Raw genomic sequence first — 21204 nt, forward strand, 5'->3', positions numbered from 1 at the left:
TAGTGTGCCCCTCCCCCCCCCCCCCCCCAACTCATTTCATTTCTTTGGAATTGTAATGGGAACTAAAGTGGAGAGAATTTTAGCGACATAGCCACAGCTCGATTCAAGAACATCCAATGTCCCCAATTAAATCCCAACGTTTCCTGTTCTATGTTTACAAATTGCATCGTGTGGATGCCAGGTTTTGAATGTGGTCAGGAGTGACCCTTAACCGTGCAATGTTGGCAGACCTGCTGTTCCAACTGGTTCCAGTTAAAAAGGGGCTGACAATAAAATGAATTGGCTTCACCCCCCTCCCGATCCTAAATTTAATTTAAAATCCTTGCTGGAGCGTGTTCAGGGAAGAGCCATTCGTGTGGCTGCAAAGCCCGTTGCGGCTGCATATTCTGCCAGCGCGCGGGCGCGCAGCATCGAGGATCATGCGATGGATGAGGGGTAACGTTTTCACACAAAGGGTGGTGGGGGTATGGAACAAGCTGCCAGAGAAGCTAGTTGAGGCAGGGACTATCCCAACGTTTTAAGAAGGAGGTAGACAGGTACATGGATAGGGTATTTCGGAGGGATATGGACCAAATGCTGGCAGGGACTAGTGTGGGTAAGTTGGGCCGAAGGGCCTGTTTCCACTCTATGACTATGATTGACAGAATGTACCACCTTCGGACATCATCACCTAATGCAGCGCCAACACTAATAGCCACCAGGGTGTTACTTCCCTGGGCTAGTGTATGGGTGTGGGGAGGTGGAGACGTGGAGACGTGATCCTCGGAGACACAAGACCCGGTGGGTTTTGGTGGCATGAACGGACGGAAAGGGGAAACAAAACTGAAGTCATTGTGGATGTTCTCTCCCAGCTGAGCTCTTGGAAATGGCAGGGAATGACAAGAGAGTAAGAGCAACTGGAGAATTGCTTAAGATGGACATAAAGTTTGGAGTAACTCTGCAAGCCAGGCAGCATCTCTGGAGGGAAGGAATAGTTGACGTTTCGGGTCAAGACCCTTCTTCGGACTGGGGTCGACCCTAAAACATCACCCATTCTTTCTCACCAGAGATGTTGCCTCCTGAATTCTGTGTTTATCTTCGCTTTAAACCAGCACCTGCAGTTACTTCCTACTCAAGAGATTTAGCTTAGTTTAGTTTAGAGATACAGTGCAGAAACAGGCCCTTCGCCCCACCGAGTCCATGCCGACCGGCGATCCCCGCACACTACACACACTGGGGCAATTTACAATTTTACCGAAGCCAATTAACCTACAAACCTGTACGTGTTTGGGGCGTGGGAGGAAACCGGAGATCCCGGAGAAAACCCACGCAGGTCACGGTGATAACATACAAATTCCGTACAGACAGCACCTGTAGTCAGGATCGAACTCGGGTCGCTGGCAGCAGCTCTTCTGCTAAGTCACCGTGCCACACTGGGGAGAGGATACTTGGACGGCACAGAGAGACAGCAAGGACCACAGTGGTGCAGCAGTCGAGTCCGGTTCCTCCCACATCCCAAATGCAGGTTTGTAGGTTAATTGGCCCCTGTAAATTGTCCCTGATGTGTCGGATAAAACTAGTGTACGAGAGATCACCAGTCATCGTGGAATCGGTGGGCTGGAGGGCCAATTGCCAACATTGTATCTTTAAAACAAAACTAAATGTTCTGAATGGAAGCCAGTCCAAGGGGAGTTTCCCCTTATGCTGTCTACCGGTTTGGCTGGACTTCAGGAAACCAATTGTGCAGGGGCCTTAGTAGAGAATGGAGGAGCTGGGGTTGCAGATCAGGTCTCCTGACAGGTTACCTTGAAACATAGAAATTAGGTGCAAGAGTAGGCCATTCGGCCATTCGAGCCAGCACCGCCATTCAATATGATCATGGCTGATCATCCAAAATCAGTACCCCGTTCCTGCTTTCTCCCCATATCCCTTGATTCTGTTAGCCCTAAGAGCTATATCTAACTCCCTTGAAAACATCCAGTGAGTTGACCTGTGGCAGAGAATTCCACAGATTCACAACTCTCTGGGTGAAAATGTTTTTCCTCATCTCAGTCCTAAATGGCCTACCCCTTATTCTTAAACTGTGACCCCTGGTCCTGGACTCCCCCAACATGGGGAACATTTTTCCTGCATCTTGCCTATCCAAGCCCTTGAGAATTTGATGTGTTTCTATAAGATCTATGACAATGTCCACGTGTGTACATAATCCAAGTGTGTACGGACTCTGCAGTGGGGTGGAGGACAATGGAAATGAATTAAAATCGCATCCCCTGTACACCGCTAGTGAATAAACGAATGTAACGAGATGCTAAGGAAAGGGAACAAGATTTCATGATGCTCGATGGAAATTTAACCAAGGCAAATCACGACTTACTGGATTTCCTAGTTTAGTGTGCATTTACATTTCCTAAAAATGACAGTAAAAGTCGCACTCTGAATGGAAACAATCCAGTGCTTAAGACGTGGGGGGGGATTTTGCGATAGCCGCTAATAAGGGTAAAACATGCAGTGCTATTTCACATAGGCTAAGCATTCAACACACCTGCACGCCTTCTGGGTACACTTCATCAACAGTGGAGTCGATCAGGTCATCCTCGTCAAAGGTGGCTCGCTTGTACGTTGACATCTGAAGGGCCAAATGGAGAACAGATTCTCTGAGTGCTTCCATATTTCTCAGTCAGACCCCAAAGACCCGCCATATGATGTCGGTCTCAGATCTGGTGAAATCCACAGCAGCCCCAGGGAGTTTAGGCAAGTTCGCTCCCCCGCTGCCGAGACTGGCCCGTCACACCACACCTGAGAAAACCCAAATCCGTTCAAACATAAACACTGGAATTGCCACAAATTCGTTCCCGGTGCTGCTGCCACTGCCAGACTCCCCTTTCCTTTGTAATGCAACACGTTGTTCTCAGTGGCAACAAGTTCGAGTGAAACACCTCTTTGTGCCGGAAGCAGCAGTCATTTAAATTCCTTTCACCGTCTTTCACAATATCACAGTATTTTGTGATATGGAACGAAGAAATGAGCGATTGGTTAAAACACAAAGGTTAATGAGGAACGAACTTCCTTGTTCATGAACTCCCACATGGGCAGCTATGGAGGGCTCAGAAAAGTAAATATCCTGTTCGGATACAAACACACCAAACTTGTTTGTCAGAAGTCTTTAGTTACTTCTCAAATTTGTTGTTGCTTTTTGTTAAACCAGCAGCATTAGGGAGGGAGGAGCTTGTTAAGACATTCCTATAGAGCTCCGTATTCCCTCCTGCAGTCAGAGTGGTTGGGCTTATCTGCTGTCAGATCTGACTTTCACCAAGTCCCCAGGTGAAGCGGAAGCACTGCCTTAACCCTTTCAGTGTCTGGACTTCGGCTCTCGGCAACATCTTGTGAGAGGGGACTTCAAATTACACAGAGCGTGGCCGATGAAAGTGAACGCTCCCTTGCCCATGTGGAGTTGATTTTGCATCCGGTATAGCAATAAAACACACCCAATCCAAGATCCCCTGCCAGCCCCACTCACCGAGGGCAGCAAGAGCTCTGGTTGCAAAATTAAGCTTTGCATTGCAGTTCAAAGACAGAGGTGGGTTTCAGATCAATTACACCTTTGAAAATAATTCAACAACATAAGATAGTCCAAAGCGCACAAAAAACCAGAATGCTGGAGGAACTCGGTGGGTGATGCAGCATCCAGGCCAATCGTGCAAGTCAGAAGTTCCTAGGGTCATAAGTGATAGGAGTAGAATTAGCCCATTCGGCCCATCAAGTCTACTCTGCCATTCATTCGTGGCTGAACTATCTCTCCCTCACAAGTCCATCATTCTGCCTTCTCCCCATAACCTCTGATGCCTGTACTAATCAAGAATCTACCGACCTACCTCTGACTTAAAAATATCCACTGACCTGGGGATGGGGATGATGGGCAGATGGAGCCAGGCAGGGGAAGGGAGCAGTGCGATAGAAACTAATAGGTGGAACAAGATGCGGAGAAGATGGTGGACAGAGGGCACCAGATTGGCGGTGCAGGAGGGTGAGCGGTGGGATAGAGGGTGGAATAAGTGGAAGCAGATGGGGAAGGGACGGTGAGGGAGGGAACCAAGTGGGGTGAGGGGAATGGGAGAAATGAACAAAGGGAGAATAATAGACATTTGGTCAGGTACATGGACAGGAAAGATTTAGAGAGATGTGGGCCAAACACAAGCAAGTGGTGCTGGGGTAGATAGGTCATCTTGGTTGGCAGGGGCAGGTTGGGCCGAGGGGCCTGTTTCCATGCTGTATGATTCTATGAATTAAAAAAAATAGGTAGATGGAGTGTGTATGAAAGAATGCATTACCTAAAAGATGAAAATTCAATATTCAAACCATTGGGTTCCATGGTTCGCCATAGAGAGGGTTCCTTTTCTCCAGAGATGCTGCCTGACCCGGTGATTTACTCCAACATTTTGTGTCTCCCATTCAGGACTTGACTGGGTGGAAATAAATAGGAAATGCAGGGAAAGAGATCAAAGCTATGGGCCAAATACACGCAACTCATCAGAAGGGTCTTGACCCGAAACGTCACCTACTCCTTTTCTCCAGGCATGCTGCCTGACCCGCTGAGTTACTCCAGCATTTTGTGTCTATCCACTCATCAGAACCTTTGTCGAAGAGAGATTGAATTATGAGACGCTGTAAGTAGCTGCTGAACGGAAACATGCTCGCACACAATGGAGATAGGAAGAGGGGAAAAGCTTGTTAGTGCTACAGGACAAGTGTGAAGCAAAGATTTTTTATCAGGCTGAAGGATCTGATTCTGTGCTGTGTATTCAAAGCCAGCCATTTAGATTGTAATCTGCAAAGATGGAGAACACACAGTGTCTGTACACACACCTTGTTCCTTTGTTGGATCAGGGCAAAACACCAGATAAACCATCGCCACCTCGGCTACCCATGAAGGTGAAAGTGGAGAGAAAGTGAGCGGAAGGAATGTTGACTGATTAAACACTGGTCACAGAACGGCACCAGGCACGAGACCATTCAGCCCATCTACCCGGCTGAAATTAAATACGTAAACACAGCAGATGATGAGAAACAGAAATAGCTGAAAACAAACAGCTGTTTAACAACGAACTGCAGATGCTGGAAAAATCAAAGGGAGACAAAGAATGCTGGAGAAACTCAGCGGGTGAGGCAGCATCTATGGAGAGAAGAAATAGGTGACGCCTCGGGTCGAGACCCTTCCCGAGGCGTCGCCTATTCCTTCTCTCCATAGACCCGCTGAGTTTCTCCAGCATTTTTTGTCTGCCCTGAAAACAAACAGCTCATCAGGTCTTTGAGGGGGCAGGTAGAGCTGCTGCCTCACAGTGCCAGAGGCCTGGGTTCGATTCTTACTCTGGGTGCCTGCTGTACAGAGTAAAAATTGTAAATTGTCCCCATTGTGTAAGATAATGCTACTGTGATCGGCGTGGACTCGATGGGTCGAAGGGCAAGTTTCCATGCTGTATCTCTAAAGTCTAAAGTCTTGTCTGTGAGCAAAGAGAATGAAAGCCAACATTTCAAGCCGACAAAAGGTTTATCAACCAGAAAGGTTCTGTTTCTTTCTCTCTCTTCACATGCTGCTTGGCAGCTCGGTATTTCCAGCACTTTTGGTTGCCATGTGAGTTTTCCAATTAGTTCCATTTTCCAGATACATTCAATTGGCTTTGGAAAGTTCCATCAAACTCGCTTCCTCATCCCTTTCACACAGCGTGCTCTGGACAATACACAACCATTTTTTTCTTGCCACAACAATAAATTAATCTCAGTAAATAAAAACATTATTTAGTTCATAGTTTAGAGATACAGCATGGAAACAGCCCTGGGTACATGCTGACAATTGATCACACTTGTCGCTTTACCTTCCCCCCCCCCTGACTCCATTCAAGGACCCAAGCAGTCTTTCCAGAGGTTCACCTGCATCTCCTCCAACCTCATCTATTGCATCCGCTGCTCTAGATGTCAGCTGATCTACATCGGTGAGACCAAGTGTAGGCTTAGCGATCCCTCACCCAACACCTCCGCTCGGTTTGCAATAACCAACCCGATCTCCCGGTGGCACAGCACTTCAACTCCTCCCCCATTCCGAATCTGACCTTTTTGTCCTGGCCCTCCTCCATGGCCAGAGTGAGGCCCACCGTAAATTGGAGGAGCAGCACCTCATATTTCGCTTGGGCAGTTTGCACCCCAGCGGTATGAACATTGACCTCCAATTTCAGATAGTCCCTGCTTTCTCCTCCCCTTCCCAGCTCTCCCTCAGCCCACTGTCTCCACCTCTTCCTTTCTTCTTCCCGCCCCCCCCCCCCCCCCAGATCAGTCTGAAGAAGGGTCTCGACCCAAAACGTCGTCCATTTCCGTCTCTTCATAGATGCTGCCTCACCCGCTGAGTTTCTCCAGCAATTTTGTCTACCCATGCAAACTAGTTCTGTTATACCATTCCCTGCACATTTGGGGCAATTTTACAGAGGCCAGTTAACCTACAAACCCGCACGTCTTGCCGGGGGTGGGAGGGGGAGGGAGGGGGTGTGGGAGAAAACTGCAGCATCCGGAGGAATACCAGGCAATCACAGGGAGAACGTGCAGACTCCACAACAGTAGCACCCGAGGTCAGGATTGAACCTGGGTCTCTGGTGCTGCAAGGAAGCGGCTCTATCAGCTGCGTCGCTGTGCTGCTCTAATAGTTCTTTACAGCACAGCAGTTATCAGTTGGAAACAGAGTGACTGGTGTCTCATTCTGCACTACAACTATTCACTCCATTGCCTGTGGCACAGGGTGACTGTAGTGCCAGCCAGCCACAACATGCATTGTGACAACTCAGCAACAATTCTTCAACATCTCTCAATCCTGCAACAACCACCACCTAGACCAAGGGCAGCAAGTGCTGATGGACACCACCAATGGTACATTTCCCTCAACTCATGCACCATGCACACCTGGAAATATATCAACGCTTCTTCATCAACGTCACAATGGTGCAGTGGTACAGCTGCGACCTCACAGCTCCAGCAACCCGGGATCAATCCTGACCTCTGGTGCTGCCTATGTGGAGTTTGAAGTGCTTCTACTGCTCTGCTTTCCTCCCATGCTGCAAATGCATGCAGGTTAGCAGGTTAATTGGCCACTGGGAATTCCCCTTGGCGTGTAGATGAGTGGTAAAATCTGCGGAGAATGATGGGGAGAGGGCAGTTGATGGGAATGTGGGGAAGAATGAAACTAATAGGGCCTGGATTTGTATAAAAATGTGTTGTTTGTGGTTGGCATGGATTTGGTAAACCAAAGGATCCGTTTTCCATGCTGCACCTTTCTATGACTGAAAAAGATATCGAATCCTGAACCTCCCAATGGACAACATCGTGGCAACATCTTCACCACTGCCATCTCAGGAGCAATACATGTGTAGGAAGGAATTGCAGATGCTCGTTCATATCAAAGATATACACAAAATACTGGAGTCACAGCGGGTCTGGCAGAAACTCTGGAGAAAAGGACTAGGTGACGTTTCGGGTCGGAACTTTGCATTCAGACAGAGTCCAACCGGAAACGTCACCTATTCCTTTTCTCCAGAGATGCTGCCTGACCCGCTCAGTTACTCCAGAATTTTGTGTCTATCAGGGACAATACATGCCCCTGCAGTGATGTCCACATCTCAAATGAATATCGTAATGTGGCACTTGAGTTGCTGGATGTACAGCCATAGCCCTCTGGACCTTTGATCTACCGACACAAGATTAAAATCCCTTCATGACATTTACGATTAAATTCAGATAAATAAATAAATCTGCAATTAAAAACATAGTCTGTCTCAGCTGAGGGGTTAAAACTACCGGACTGACTTAACAACTCTATTTGGTTCACCAACATGTTCTGGTGAGGAAGTGTGCCATTGCAGGTAGATTGGCCAGTTTGACTCAGCACGTTGCTAATTCTGAGCTGCCTCCTCAATTCAGGGGTAATTAGCGATACGCGGCAAATTCTGGCAATATCTGCAACGTCCATAATCTCTGATCTAATTAAAAGCAAAGACAGTCTCGGTATTTTGCGTTTATCAGTTCCTAGATCTTGTATTCTTTGCCTACAGCTCGAAATGAGTGCAGCTGTTTTTGAAAATGTCCTGTTTTTATATCGCCATTTAAATCTTCAAAGTACAAAATGTTCTTTTTGCCAAAAGCACATCTTTGAAAACGAATTGTCCCCATGCCAGCCCCCCAGATCAAAAACGGCAGTTGCCCGGGCATCACCTTTGCCTGCTGTTTCGCATCTCAGCCGCCCCCCCCCCCCAACAAACACTCTGCCACCCCAACTCCCTAACCCCTCCCCCCCCCAACCCCACAACCCCCCCAAGAGACCTCCCCCCCCCCTAATGTACCTCCAACACCGCAAACTAATGTTCCCCCCCCCCCCCCCACCCCCCCCACCTCCTCAGCACAAGCACTGACCACCACCCCCCCCCCTGACAACCAAGTCATTGACCCCCCCCTAACCTTGACCAGAAGGCCATGATGATAGACACGAAAAAGCTGGAGTAACTCAGCAGGAGAGAAGGAATGGGTGACGTTTTGGGTCAAGACCCTTCTTCAGGCTCAGATTTTGGTGCATTGTACCATTGTGAGGTGACATCTCTTACACCACAGCATTTGAATCCACATTTTGTGTTGGAGACAGATTAAAACATGTAATTAAACTATTGGTCCCAAATGATCTGGAGTGTCTGCTCTTTAAACCAATGTTTGGTCATTCCTACACATGCAGTTTATTAAAGCCAAATGGTCTCAAGAGGTCAAACATTTTCTTTATCTGTCTAATGTCTTGATCTGAAACGTCACGTCACCTATTCCTTTTCCCCAGAGATGCTGCCTGCAGCATTTTGTGTCTATCTTCGGTGTAGACCAGCATCTGTAGTTGCTCCGACACACAATGTACATCTTTACGCAACAAAAGCATCTAGGTATACGTGACAATAAACTACTCATTTTGGTTACACAGATCCTATTTTTAAGCCTCTGCCAATGAAGCAGACTCTGACACACGAAGGTATTATCCAGCAGTTTCTCCTGATCTTTTGATAAAACAAGGATGGAAATCTCTAGCTCTGTCTGACATGATTGCCGGTCTCATCTCTAGGGAACAGCATGGCCCAAGTCCGATACAACGGTGACACAAGCCCCACTCCCAGAAATGAAGCTGAAAACGCAAGCTAAATCTCCAGTGTAGTACCGAGTGCAAAGCGCAATGCTGGAAGTTGTGTCCTATAAGTGAGAAGCAAGCAGAAACTCCACACTCCTCATGGGGGGTGGTTGTGAAAGATTCATTGGCAGTGTCTGAAGAGGGAATAAGTTGTTACATTAGCCAACAGTACTTGCTGATCTCAGTGAAATCTGGCCATTGTAGATTTTGTCCAACTAAAGTAAGTCTCAAAGTAATTCACAAAGATATCTCTAGTCTATGGAGGCTTCCTGTTACTCCTGGAAAGCATTACGTTAGAAGGTCGTTGCAAAGCTATCCACCATCAATTTGCACTTTCACAACTGATGCCAAATTTTCTTTGATGGGCTGGTCTAAATTACTGCTGCCATGAGAACAATTTTTTAGTCATCTTGGTATGGGGGGGGGGGGTACAGACAAATTTTAGGTAATGGCACATCACTCTTACATCTATCAGTAATGGCCAAAGTAATCGAAGATAGACACAAAGTGCTGGAGTGACTCAACAGGACAGGCAGCATCTCTGGAGAGAAGGAATGGGTGACGTTTCAGGTTGAGACCCTTCTTCAGTGCAGAGATCGTGCCTGTCCCGCTGAGTTACTCCAGCCTTTTGTGTCTATCTTCGGTTTAAACCAGCATCTGCGGTTTTTTCCTACACATGGCCAAAGTAATCATGTATTGTCTTTCCCTGACCGGTTAGCGTGCAACTAAAGCTTTTCACTGTACCTCGGTACACGTGACAGTAAACTGAACGCAAAGTAAAAAGGTAGTTACAACAAACAAATAACACATGGACTTTCTTTTGTTTTGTTTTGCCAATATGCAAAGGTTAAAGTTTATATGCACAAGTTGTGCAGTTACAAGTGTTGCGACAAGTCTGGCCACAGGCCCGCTACTCATATTTTACTAATTTGTGAAATCCAACTTGTTACATCTGGATTCAAAAGCAGCTACATGTACTTTAGAGGCTGATGCACTGGGTCCAGATAATCCAGCGGATCTTCAGGGAAATTAAAACTCCAGATGTTGTTAATAAATTTTAAGCTTGTCAAAATGCTTTGGAGGAGGAAATAACCCAGACAATTAACCATGCAATTTAAAAAAATCACTTAACCTGGATATTGGATGGTATTGATTGGAAAATTTAGATTCTAAACGTTCAAGCAACTTAAATTAAACACCGAAGTTCGACACAAAAAGCTGGAGTTACTCAGCGGGACAGGCAGCATCTCTGGAGAGAAGGAATGGATGACGTTTCGGGTCGAGACCCTTCTTCAGACCCAGATTTTGCTGCATTGTACCATTGCGAGGTGGCATTTGAATGAGGCCCTACTTCAGAGTAAACACCGCTGCCTTAACATTGCAAACACTCCAAGGGATGAGGACTTGAAAAAGATTAAAGCTGGAGAATGAGCAGAAAGTCCAGTATTCAAAGAGTCAATTTGCTTACTGCCCATTTATTTTGGAAGGGATCAAATGTAAATAAACAAGGAGACCATGGAGAAACTAGTAGGGCAGTGCAGTGGCGCAGTGGTAGAGTTGATGACTTCCAACGCCAGAGACCCAGGTTCGATCCTGGCTACGGATGTTGTCTGTACAGAGTTTGCACGTTCTCCCTGTGACCCAGTTGTTTTTTTCCGGGTGCTCCGGTTTTCTCCCACACTCCAAAGACGTAAATTGTAAATTTCTGTAAATTGTCCCCAGTGCGTAGGGTAATGCTAGTGTATGGGCTGATCGCTGGTCAGCGCGGACCTGGTAGGCGGAAGGGCCCGTTTCCGTCCGTATCTCAAAACTAAACTAAATTTGCAAGCAGAGACAGACCATGGCTGAATGGTGCCACAGCGCATTAAGAGGCGAGTGGAGTTCAGAGCCTGCACTGCTACAGATTAGCTGTCTAAAAAGTAAATGGAGTTGAAGTGGATTGAACAACAAAAGACAATCCAGCCTAAGGAACGCAAAAGACCTTGACTAATGGATAATCAATTCTCTACTTTAAAAGCATAGTAGAACCTTATCACACCCCATCACTTAATACTTCAGTGAGATTTAGAATACTTCCAAACTCACTTTTGATACTCGGGAGAATGGGTTAAGAAAAAATTAAATGGGAGAACTGTGTTTATTGAAAAGAGCAACACCATTTGATTGATTCTGCTTTGTGGAGCATTATGACGATAGAAATGTGACTGCTGTACAGCAGGGCTGTGCGCGCACTAACTATGATTTCAATATGTAAACATTCTGATTTGAATATGCTTAGGATCACTTTTCGTCAATACGTTAGTGCATCCATTCATTTCCCACAAAGCTTAACCCTCTACTTTCCAGACAGTTGAGCACAACAGCTGAGGCTGAAACTGACCCAACCATCTCTCATCGAAACGCCCAGTCTTAAGCACAACCCAAGTTGGGACGGGTGAGGCGTTTGACTCGTGAAAATAAATACATTTCTAACCTTGTGCACAATAAAAACAATTCCAAGTCAGGATTCTTCTCTTCTTTAACTTCTTGGAGCTCTGGAGTTTCTTGCCAGCTCCCCAAGTACAACTGCCCAAGAATAGCCTGCCCATTTAAAGCAGTTTGAACCAATTGACGCAAGCCAGAATGATGGAGGTGCCATTGACACTGCTGGAGGTGGGGCCACTCCTTCTCGCCACTGAAGCCGAGTTGGCGACCTGCCACTCCACCACTTTTCCCCAAACCGCTAACTGTCTAAATATGCAGGAAGGAACTGCAGATGGTAGTTTAAACCGAAGATGAACAGAAAAAAACTGGAGTAACTCAGTTGTCTAAACATGGACAAAGAATAAAATTGAGAATCTTACCCCGGTTGTCCAGAGAGCCATTTTGTCCCCTCGGTTCATGCCTTCTCCTGAGGGTGCAATCCCAGTTGCCCTTCTCTGTATTCCTCAACACGCTAGCAACCTTTTCTCTCTCACACATGCCCATCAAAGCCCTTTCAATTCTTTAGTTGCTCGGTGTAGTTTACATTAGCTAATTAATCCGCAAGCACCTCTTTGCAATAGAAGCAGGCAGGCGGAGCACATGGAGAAACTCCACGCAGAGAGCGCCAGAGGATCGGGATCGAATCCCAGTGGCTGGAACTGAGAAACAGCTGCACCACAGTTGTCTCAAACATAACATCCATGGCAACAGCGCAAAAGGTGCAGCTAGACCAGAGCCCTGCATTGAGGAAGTTAACCTGGTGTTTCAGCTTACAACAAGGATGTGAACTAGCAATTAACAAGTTCATAGCATGTGCGAAGGAACTGCAGATGCTGGTTTACACCGAAGAGAGACACAAAATGCTTGAGGAAGTCAGTGGGTCAGGCAGCATCACTGGAGAAAAGAAATATGTGACGTTTCCTATTCCCTTCCTCCAGTCATCCAGCATTTTGTGTCTATCTTCAATGAACAAATTCAAACTGTCTGACCAAATTGCACAGAATAGTAATGGAAGTAAACAGCCCTTTGAGAAGTCTTTGCATACATTAGATGAGCCAAAGGGATCCCATGGGATGGGTGAATTAGGGAAGGTTGGATGAAAGTTTCATTATAGAAATAATGAAAGTCAAAATACTGCAGGTGCTGGAAGTACAAAGTAAAAACAGAAAATGCTGGATACACAGGACAGGTCTGGTAGCATTTGTGGAAACAGGCCCTTTGGCCCAACTTGCCCACACTGGCCAATGTGTCCCATCGACACTGGTCCTACCTGCCTGCAATTGGCCCATCCTCCTTGATCGCTCTCTCCAACACCGACACAGAGTCTTTGACCTGAATGCCAGCTCACCCCCTCTGACTAGTTGGGTGATTTCGGCATTTTCTGTTTTTATTTGTGGCAACACATGTCTGTCAAGAATGATTCGGAGTTTGCTTTGGGTTTAGTTTGGTTTAAGATGTGGTCTGTTGCAAGACCAAAAACAAATCAGTTCTGGACAAGATTGAAAAAAATATACATCTCCCTGAAGGAGCATCAAAATGAAGGATCACACCAGACATGTTCATGAGGAACCTGCACGTCACTCAACAACTGCTACCTAACATTTACAAAAATGTATTGATGAACAGTCACTAAGACCTTCTTCATGACATCAAGGATTTGAGTATAGGAGCAGGGAGGTTCTACTGCAGTTGTACAGGGTCTTGGTGAGACCACACCTGGAGTATTGCGTACAGCTTTGGTCTCCAAATCTGAGGAAGGACATTATTGCCATAGAGGGAGTGCAGAGAAGGTTCACCAGACTGATTCCTGGGATGTCAGGACTGTCTTATAAAGAAAGACTGGATAGACTTGGTTTATACTCTCTAGAATTTAGGAGATTGAGAGGGGATCTTATAGAAACTTACAAAATTCTTAAGGGGTTGGACAGGCTAGATGCAGGAAGTTTGCTCCCGATTTTGGGGAAGTCTGGGACAAGGGGTCACAGATTAAGGATAAGTGGGAAATCCTTTAAAACCGAGATGAGAAGAACTTTTTTCACACAGAGAGTGGTGAATCTCTGGAACTCTCTGCCACAGAGGGTCGTCGAGGCCAGTTCATTGGCTATATTTAAGAGGGAGTTGGCCCTTGTGGCTAAGGGGATCAGAGGGTATGGAGAGAAGGCAGGGACGGGATACTGAGTTGGATGATCAGCCATGATCATATTGAATGGCGGTGCAGGCTCCAAGGGCCGAATGGCCTACTCCTGCACCTAATTTCTATGTTTCTATGTTTCTATGCTCGCACCTTGACTTGGCCTTCGTGGCCTCCAATACTATCCCAATGAATCATGGCAAGCTCGAGACGCAGCACGTCATCTTCCAACTTGGCCCATCACAATCTTCAGGAGTCAAAACAAGTTCAACAACTTCCACTCTCCAGCAATTGCAGTCCACTCCAACGTTTCAGTTTGCTTTCCCCCTTCTCTTCAGGTATTCGAGACTTGAATTGCTGTTTCTGTTTGTTATTGCTCTTTCAGATACACCTTGACCTGACCACCCCCTTTCACCCATCTCCACTACCATTCACTCTCTCCTGGAAGATATCCTCAAAAATTTCCTATTTGAACCCACCGCCCCTGCCCCCATTCTCCAAAACATAAAACCTTTCCCAGTTTTATCAGCATTGTTGATCTGAAACATTAATTCTGTCTCTCTCTCTCTCTCTCTCTCTCCACAGATGCCACCTGACTTGCTGAGTGTTTCATAGTGTTCTTGGCTTTCATTCCCAATAAGGGCTAGCATGTGTACTCTCATCTGGAAGCACAATCGTGGCAAGGCTGAGATAGTGGCATTTTCCAAATGAAAAACGTTCATTGTTAGATATAAACTGGAAGCTTTGTGCTCAAGGCATGAATCAGGCTTATCAGTAGAGCTTCCAACAGTAAGCATTGAGTGTCAACTTAACTGTAGTACACTTCAAGAGATCAGTCTTACCATGCACCAACTATCACTTGCACAATTCCAGTCAACTTATAGCCCTGTTCCACGGTGCGAGTTCATTCCAAGAGCTCTCCCGCGTTTTAAAAAAATAAATCAAACTCGTGGTAAGCACGGAGAATGAACGTAGCGGGCACATCGGAGTTCGGGGACGTCTCTTAGCGCTAACGGCAGGTACTCGGGAAGACTCGCTAACGGCAGGCAAGCACGGGAAGACTCGTGAAGATTTTTCAACATGATGAAAAATGTCCACGAGAGCCCCGAGTACCGAGACAAGGAATAACGTTTAGTGAGACGATAGTTCAGGACTGGTTCCGAGTGGCCATCAGTCTCATCATGCACCAACTATCACTCACAAAATTCCAGCCAGCTAAACGTCCAGCAACCACAACTTTCTCCTTTAAGATTCTCCTTGGATCCACATTTTTTGGCACTCACAATATATACCTTTTTTCCACATGGGGAAATCTTTTCAAAAGACCCAAAGTTACAAGTCAAGTCAATTCAGTACCATGCTTGTGCGAATGGTGGGAATCAATTGTAGTATTGATTTGAAAGCACTGATGTAATGCAAGGAGCAGTCAGCAGTTCAGACAGCGCACTTCGAACACTTGACTGACCTACACTGCCAACTATTTATCACTAGTGTGCACATTGTTTATGAAAAAGTTTTGTTGCTGTAGAAACAATGAGCTAGCCGTGTTGACTCCTTTATGTGGCTCCAGTTCCACTCAAAATACAGGCTGAAGATTTAATGTTGAGAGCAAGTCGTCATTAATTATGCTTATTAAGTGCAGGTTATATATGCAGGGTTTTCCATTTACACGTAACACTGCGTGCAGAACCAAGAAGGTACAAGCAAGGAATTGCAGATGCTGGTTTACAACAAAAAAAAGGACACAAAGTGTTGGAGTAACTCATCGAGTCAAGCAGCATCTCAGGAATTGGTGAAGGTTTGGGTCAAGACCCTTCTTCAGACTGATTTTGTGTTTGGTGGGGGTGGGGGTGGTTACAGAGAAACAGCTGGAAGAGAGGAGTGGCAGGACAAAACCTGGCATGTAAGAGATGGACCTATGACACCACTCTCTTGAATTCTCTGACTCCATCACAGGGGACAGACTCTCAACTGGCATCTTCTATAAGCCTACAGACTCCCACAATTACCTGGGCTACACTTCCTTGTGCCCTGCGACAACGCTAACCCCTACTCTCAATTTCTCCATCAACGCAGCATCTGCTCCTAAGAGGAGACACTTCTTCAGACTTTGGGGAAAGGGAAACTAGAGTAGAGTTTGAGTCCAGTTTATTGTCACATGTACCGAGGTACAATGAAAAGCTTCTGTTGCATGCCAAAAGACAATACATGATTACCATCGAGCCTTCCACAGTGTACAGATACATGATAAAGGGAATAATGTGAATAACGTTTAGTGCAAGATAAAGTCCAGTAAAGTCTGATCAAAGATAGTCCAAGGGTCCCCATTGAGGTAGCTAGTAGTTCAGGACTGTTCTCTAGTTGTTGGGAGGATGGTTAATATCTTAGCTCATGGTACAAGCCCACAATTACCCAACAGTGTTAGAAGCAGGAACTAAGACACATTTTTATTCCTCCACCCAAGCCTGGGGCCAGACACCAGCTCAGCACCGCCCATCTGAAGAACTAAATAAGATGTTTGTTCGACGGTGCATTGACCCACATAGCCAATGCAATGCCTTTGAAGAGCAGTGATTATTGCAATGAATGTAGCATGATAGAAATTTAGACACAGCAACCTCCCACAAACTGCAATTTGAGCCAAAACCAAAAGGCTGGAAAAACTCTGGCAGCGTTTCTGGAGGGAATAGACAGATGACGTTTTGGGTAGGAATGAAAGATAGACATGTGGATTAGTGTGTCGATGCTATATATGTGTTACCACACAGATTATGCATGGTGCACATTCCTTATGTCACTCATACTGCTGATCCGCCCACAGGCTTGATAGTGAGTCTCTCTCTCTCTAGTTAGACTAGCTGCATGGGTGTAGGCGAAAGCACCGAGTGTTTCCTCCCCAGAGTTGCTAATAAAAGACTATGGATTCTAATCACTATGTGTGAGTCTGATCATTTCAACATGGTGTCAGAAGTGGGATGGCGGCACCTTCAGACGTAATAGGCAACATATCCTGCCTGTGAATGAGCCACCACCTCCTACGTACTATCCTGACCGCACAAGTACACTTCCATCCACATACAGTGGCATCGGCCCGACTGCACCAGCGCGACAACCTGTTTCTGATCCGGTTACTTCGCCGATGACCACACCGCCTCCATCTGTGCCAAAGTCTCCAGTTTCGTCACCGGGAATGCCGTTTCAATCTCCGACACCTATTTCACCACCGATCGTGTCCCCAGTGATGGGGGGGAAGATGCAGGACTGTACCGTACTCAAGTAGGTTGTGTTTGCAAGCCCACCGTAAAGTATCTGGGCTATGTTTGAACTTCCTCCAATTTATTGACCATACTATATGTGCGTTATATAATCAGTAGTATACATTTAATTCTTTGTAGTAATCAGTAGTTTTACATTTGCATTTAATTCTTTAAGAGGGAGGATGTAGATTAGTGTGTCGATACTATATATATGTTACCACACAGATTATGCATGCTGCACACTCCTTGTGTCACTCATACTGCTGATCCGCCCACAGGCTTGATAGTGAGTCTCTCTCTCTCTCCCTCTTCCAGTCTCTAGTTAGACTAGCTGCATGCATGAAAATAAAAGCACAGAGTGTTTCCTCTGCAGAGTTGCGAATAAAAGACTATGGATTCTAATCACTATGTGCGTTTCTGATCATTTCAACAAGACACAAAAAGCTGGAGCAACTCAGTGGGTCAGGTAGCATTACTGGAGAAAAGGAACAGGTGACGTTTCGGGTCGAGACCCTTCCTCAGGTTGAGAGTCGGGGAAAGGGAAACGAGAGATCCAGAAGGTACAGAGGACAAATGAATGAAAGATATGCAAAAAGCAACGATGATCAAGGAAAAGGTGGAGCCCACAATGGTCCATTGTTGGCTGCGGGCTAGGTGATAACGAGTTATATGGACTGTGAAACTCAACGGGAAGACAGTGAAGCTAGTACGATGACTCGGGTGGGGGAGGGACGGAGAGAGATGGGATGCGAGGGTTACTTGAAGTTACAGGAATCAATATTCATACCGCTGTGTCGTAAGCTGCGGTTTGGGAGCCTTCTTCAAACGTCAACGTTTGAAGGGTGGAAGCATGAAACAATGTATGTCCATTCCTTCCAGGCTGACCTGCTGAGTTCCTCCAGCCTTTTGCTCAAGCCTCTCGTGCTTCCATTTATCAGCAAATATGATGTTGATCTGAAAGCTTCCATCATGTCAATCGGCCTAGCCGAGAGGGAGAACATTAATGTACTTCCCAATTCTACCAGACCGTTAACATTCACCCAAGTGGTTTGATGGAGGCCTCAGTTGACGATCTCGTTTAATAGATGGTACAGATAATAATATAACCTCACCAGTATTACTGTGTGTTATATTATGGCCTGAAGTTCTCTGAATAGGGAACTAGAAGCAACAAATCTATGACTCCAAAGGTTGTTTATAATTACAATTAAGGGAAAGAGGGTAATTGGAGCGGTGACACGGTGGCGCAGCGGTAGAGTTGCTGCCTTACAATGCCAGAGATCCGGGTTCAATCCTGACTCGGGGTGCTGTCTATACGGAGTTTGCACGTTCTCCCTGTGACCACGTGGGTTATCACTATTGCCTTAATAGGGAAACATGGGAACACGGCCACTTGGCGCTCGTCTATTGATACGTGGAGCTGCTGTCGTATACGCTCGCTCCAACGGATTGGGCACCATTTGAGTCTGTTTCAGAGACATGACTGAACGCTCGACTTTTGAAGCATCTTGAACCTGCTAATCTGGGTTTGATGTTCCTTAGGATTCTGCGGCGGAGGTGGGCAGAACCTGGACGAGGGTCCTGGACGAAGGGTGGTGGGCATGCGGAATGAGCAAACTCCTTCAAGCCTCCATGGATTGGAAAGAGTTCCCAAATTGGGGAAACCTTGTCCAGATTCACCATCCAACTCGTCCAAGGCATCCCACAAATGCACCAACCATTCCTGTTGGCTCCGATCGCACGCAGACTTCCACCCACCACTCACTGAGACTATTTACAATTTTTAAGTCAATGCTTTATTGCTCTGGGACTTCCCACATTTGACAGGTTAGCAGTCTTCCCTTCCTCTTGCATCCTGGCTGTGTCGACATTACAAGTTATTGCCGTGGGAAATTCACACACCAAAGTTGTTGGGTCCATGTGAATTGCAACTGGATTTGCGCACACATTGATCGTGAATGTGATAGTATTTAAAAACCCATGTAAATCTGAAATGCAAAACCAGATAACCTGGAAAACCACAAGGGGGAAAAAAATTCGAACAAAAGCAGATGTTGGAAATCTAAAACAGAAAATGCTTCAGAATGGGCAGCATCTGTGGCGGGAGAAACAGAAAGGTTAAGTAGGGTGTGTAGGAAGGAACTGCAGATGCTGGTTAAACTGAACTTAGACACAAAATGCTGGTTTAAACCAAAAACAAGAGATGCAAAATGCTGGAGTAACTCAGCAGGGCAGGCAGCATCTCTGGAGAGAAGGAATGGGTGACGTTCTGGGTTGAGAACCTTCTTCATTTGAGGACGAGGAAGGGGAATAGGAAGGAAAGGTAGAACCAAGCACAAAAACCTCAGGATGGGAGAGATTAAATCAATCAATCAATCAATTAATCTTGTTTCAAATATCCAGCTTTTACAGTTGATGGATTTTGAATTTAGTGTTAGGTTTAGAAGATTATAACGATTCTGATCTAAAGTTCAGCTATGGTCCCTCGCACGAGTGTTTATCCTTGGAGTAAGGGTGGCAAAGTGGCACAGCTGTATTGTTGCTGCCTTATAACGCCAGAGACCCGGGTTCAATCCCGACTACGGGTGCTGCCTGTGCAGAGTTTGTACATTCTCCCTGTGACCGTGTGGGTTTTCTCTGGGTGCTCCGGTTTCCTTCCACTCCCCGAAGACGAACAAGTCTGCAGGTTAATAGGCTTCGATAAAATTGTAAAAACCCACACTGTCACAGGGAAAACGTACAAACTCCATACAGACAGCACCCGGGTCTCTGCCGCTGTAAGGCACAGTAACAATATTGCTGCGCCTGTGAGCAGGTTGTTTTATGTTGTTGTTTGCTAGATCATGCCATTTACAAATGGGCTGCCTAGTTTGTAATAATCCCGTATCAGAATAGTTAAAAAGTACTAGACCGGCTATAAACAAGGCTCTCCTTCAACGCATGGATAAACTTCAAAGGGTCGTGCAAAATTAATTTAGTTTTATGGTGGCAATTTGCAAAAGTTCATAGTTATATTTGTTTCTGGGTGAATTGATATTATGTGATATAAACTAATATATTTAAATCATCTCATTAAATCCCATCTGTGTTGCATTTTTCTTCGAGTTACTGATTATGTTTTTTTTAAATGAAAGACGGATTGCAGCCTACTGTTTTGAACTCAGCATCTGCAGTTCCTTGCCTCTACAGGTTTACTGCTCTGATCAGCCTGTGCACTGATACTGCAGCGGGACTGGGATGGGATAGGAGGTGAAAAACTCCAGCCATGGCCGGAGGGAAGGTTGCAGACTCCCGGGACAGGAGTGATGTCAGGTACCAGATGACGTGGAGGAGACCCACCCAATATCAGGTGTTTCACTAAACACATTTAAGGTGGAACCCAAGTTGCAAGGCACTTCGGCCTGTCCAAAGTGAGGCAGGCACTGACAAAAATGAGGGGCTGCATTTAAGGTGGAACCCAAGTTGCAAGGCACTTCGGCCTGTCCAAACTGAGGCAGGCACTGACAAACATGAGTGGCTGCTGGAGAAATGTTAAAGAATGGGAACCTGCCTTGCACTAAATGACCCCGCCTTGCACTAAATGACCCCGCCTTGCACTAATTTTGATGAAAAAGTTCCTAACTTGACTTGCCAATGGATATTTTTAAGGTGGAGTCTTGAATAGTAGGATCTCAGGGGTTATGGGGAGAAGGCAGGAGAATGGGGTTGAGATGGAAAGATAGATCAGCCATGATTGAATGGCGGTCCAGACTTGATGGCCTAATTCTGCTCCTATGACTTAGATAGTCACACAGCACAGAAACACCGTCTCATCCCACTGATTGCATGCTGACCATTAGGTACCTAGCTCTACTAATCCTACACCAATGCCATTTTATTCTCTTCAAATTCCCATCCGTTCATTTCACACTCTACTGCTCACCCATCCTTGATGGGCAATTTACAGTGGTCAAATGATCTGACAACTCACATCTCTAGGAGGCGAGAGGAAAACAAGAGTATCCGGAGGAAACCCTTCCACACAAACAGCACCCGAGATCAGGATTGAATTGGGGTCACTTGAGCTGTGAGGCAGCAACTCCCACTAGCTGCGCCTCTGTGCTGCCTACCACATCAAAGACTACATCTTCAAGGCCACTCATCCAAAGTGGCCATCCCAAGGTTTAGTCCAAAGTAAGGGA

General features: G+C 46.1%; 1 protein-coding gene across 3 annotated transcripts in view; it reads right to left on the minus strand.

Annotated features, from left to right (window-relative positions):
• Positions 1-21204, minus strand: part of LOC129711638 (endothelin-converting enzyme 1-like) — a 209047-nt gene that overhangs the window by 76363 nt on the left and 111480 nt on the right. For all 3 annotated transcript variants that reach the window (XM_055659434.1, XM_055659433.1, XM_055659435.1), the window contains exon 2: positions 2522-2605. In XM_055659434.1, coding sequence (XP_055515409.1) covers positions 2522-2605 — 84 coding nt within the window. The remainder of the gene's footprint in view (positions 1-2521; positions 2606-21204) is intronic.

Source organism: Leucoraja erinacea, chromosome 30 (genome assembly GCF_028641065.1).
Source record: "Leucoraja erinacea ecotype New England chromosome 30, Leri_hhj_1, whole genome shotgun sequence".
Taxonomy (NCBI): domain Eukaryota; kingdom Metazoa; phylum Chordata; class Chondrichthyes; order Rajiformes; family Rajidae; genus Leucoraja; species Leucoraja erinaceus.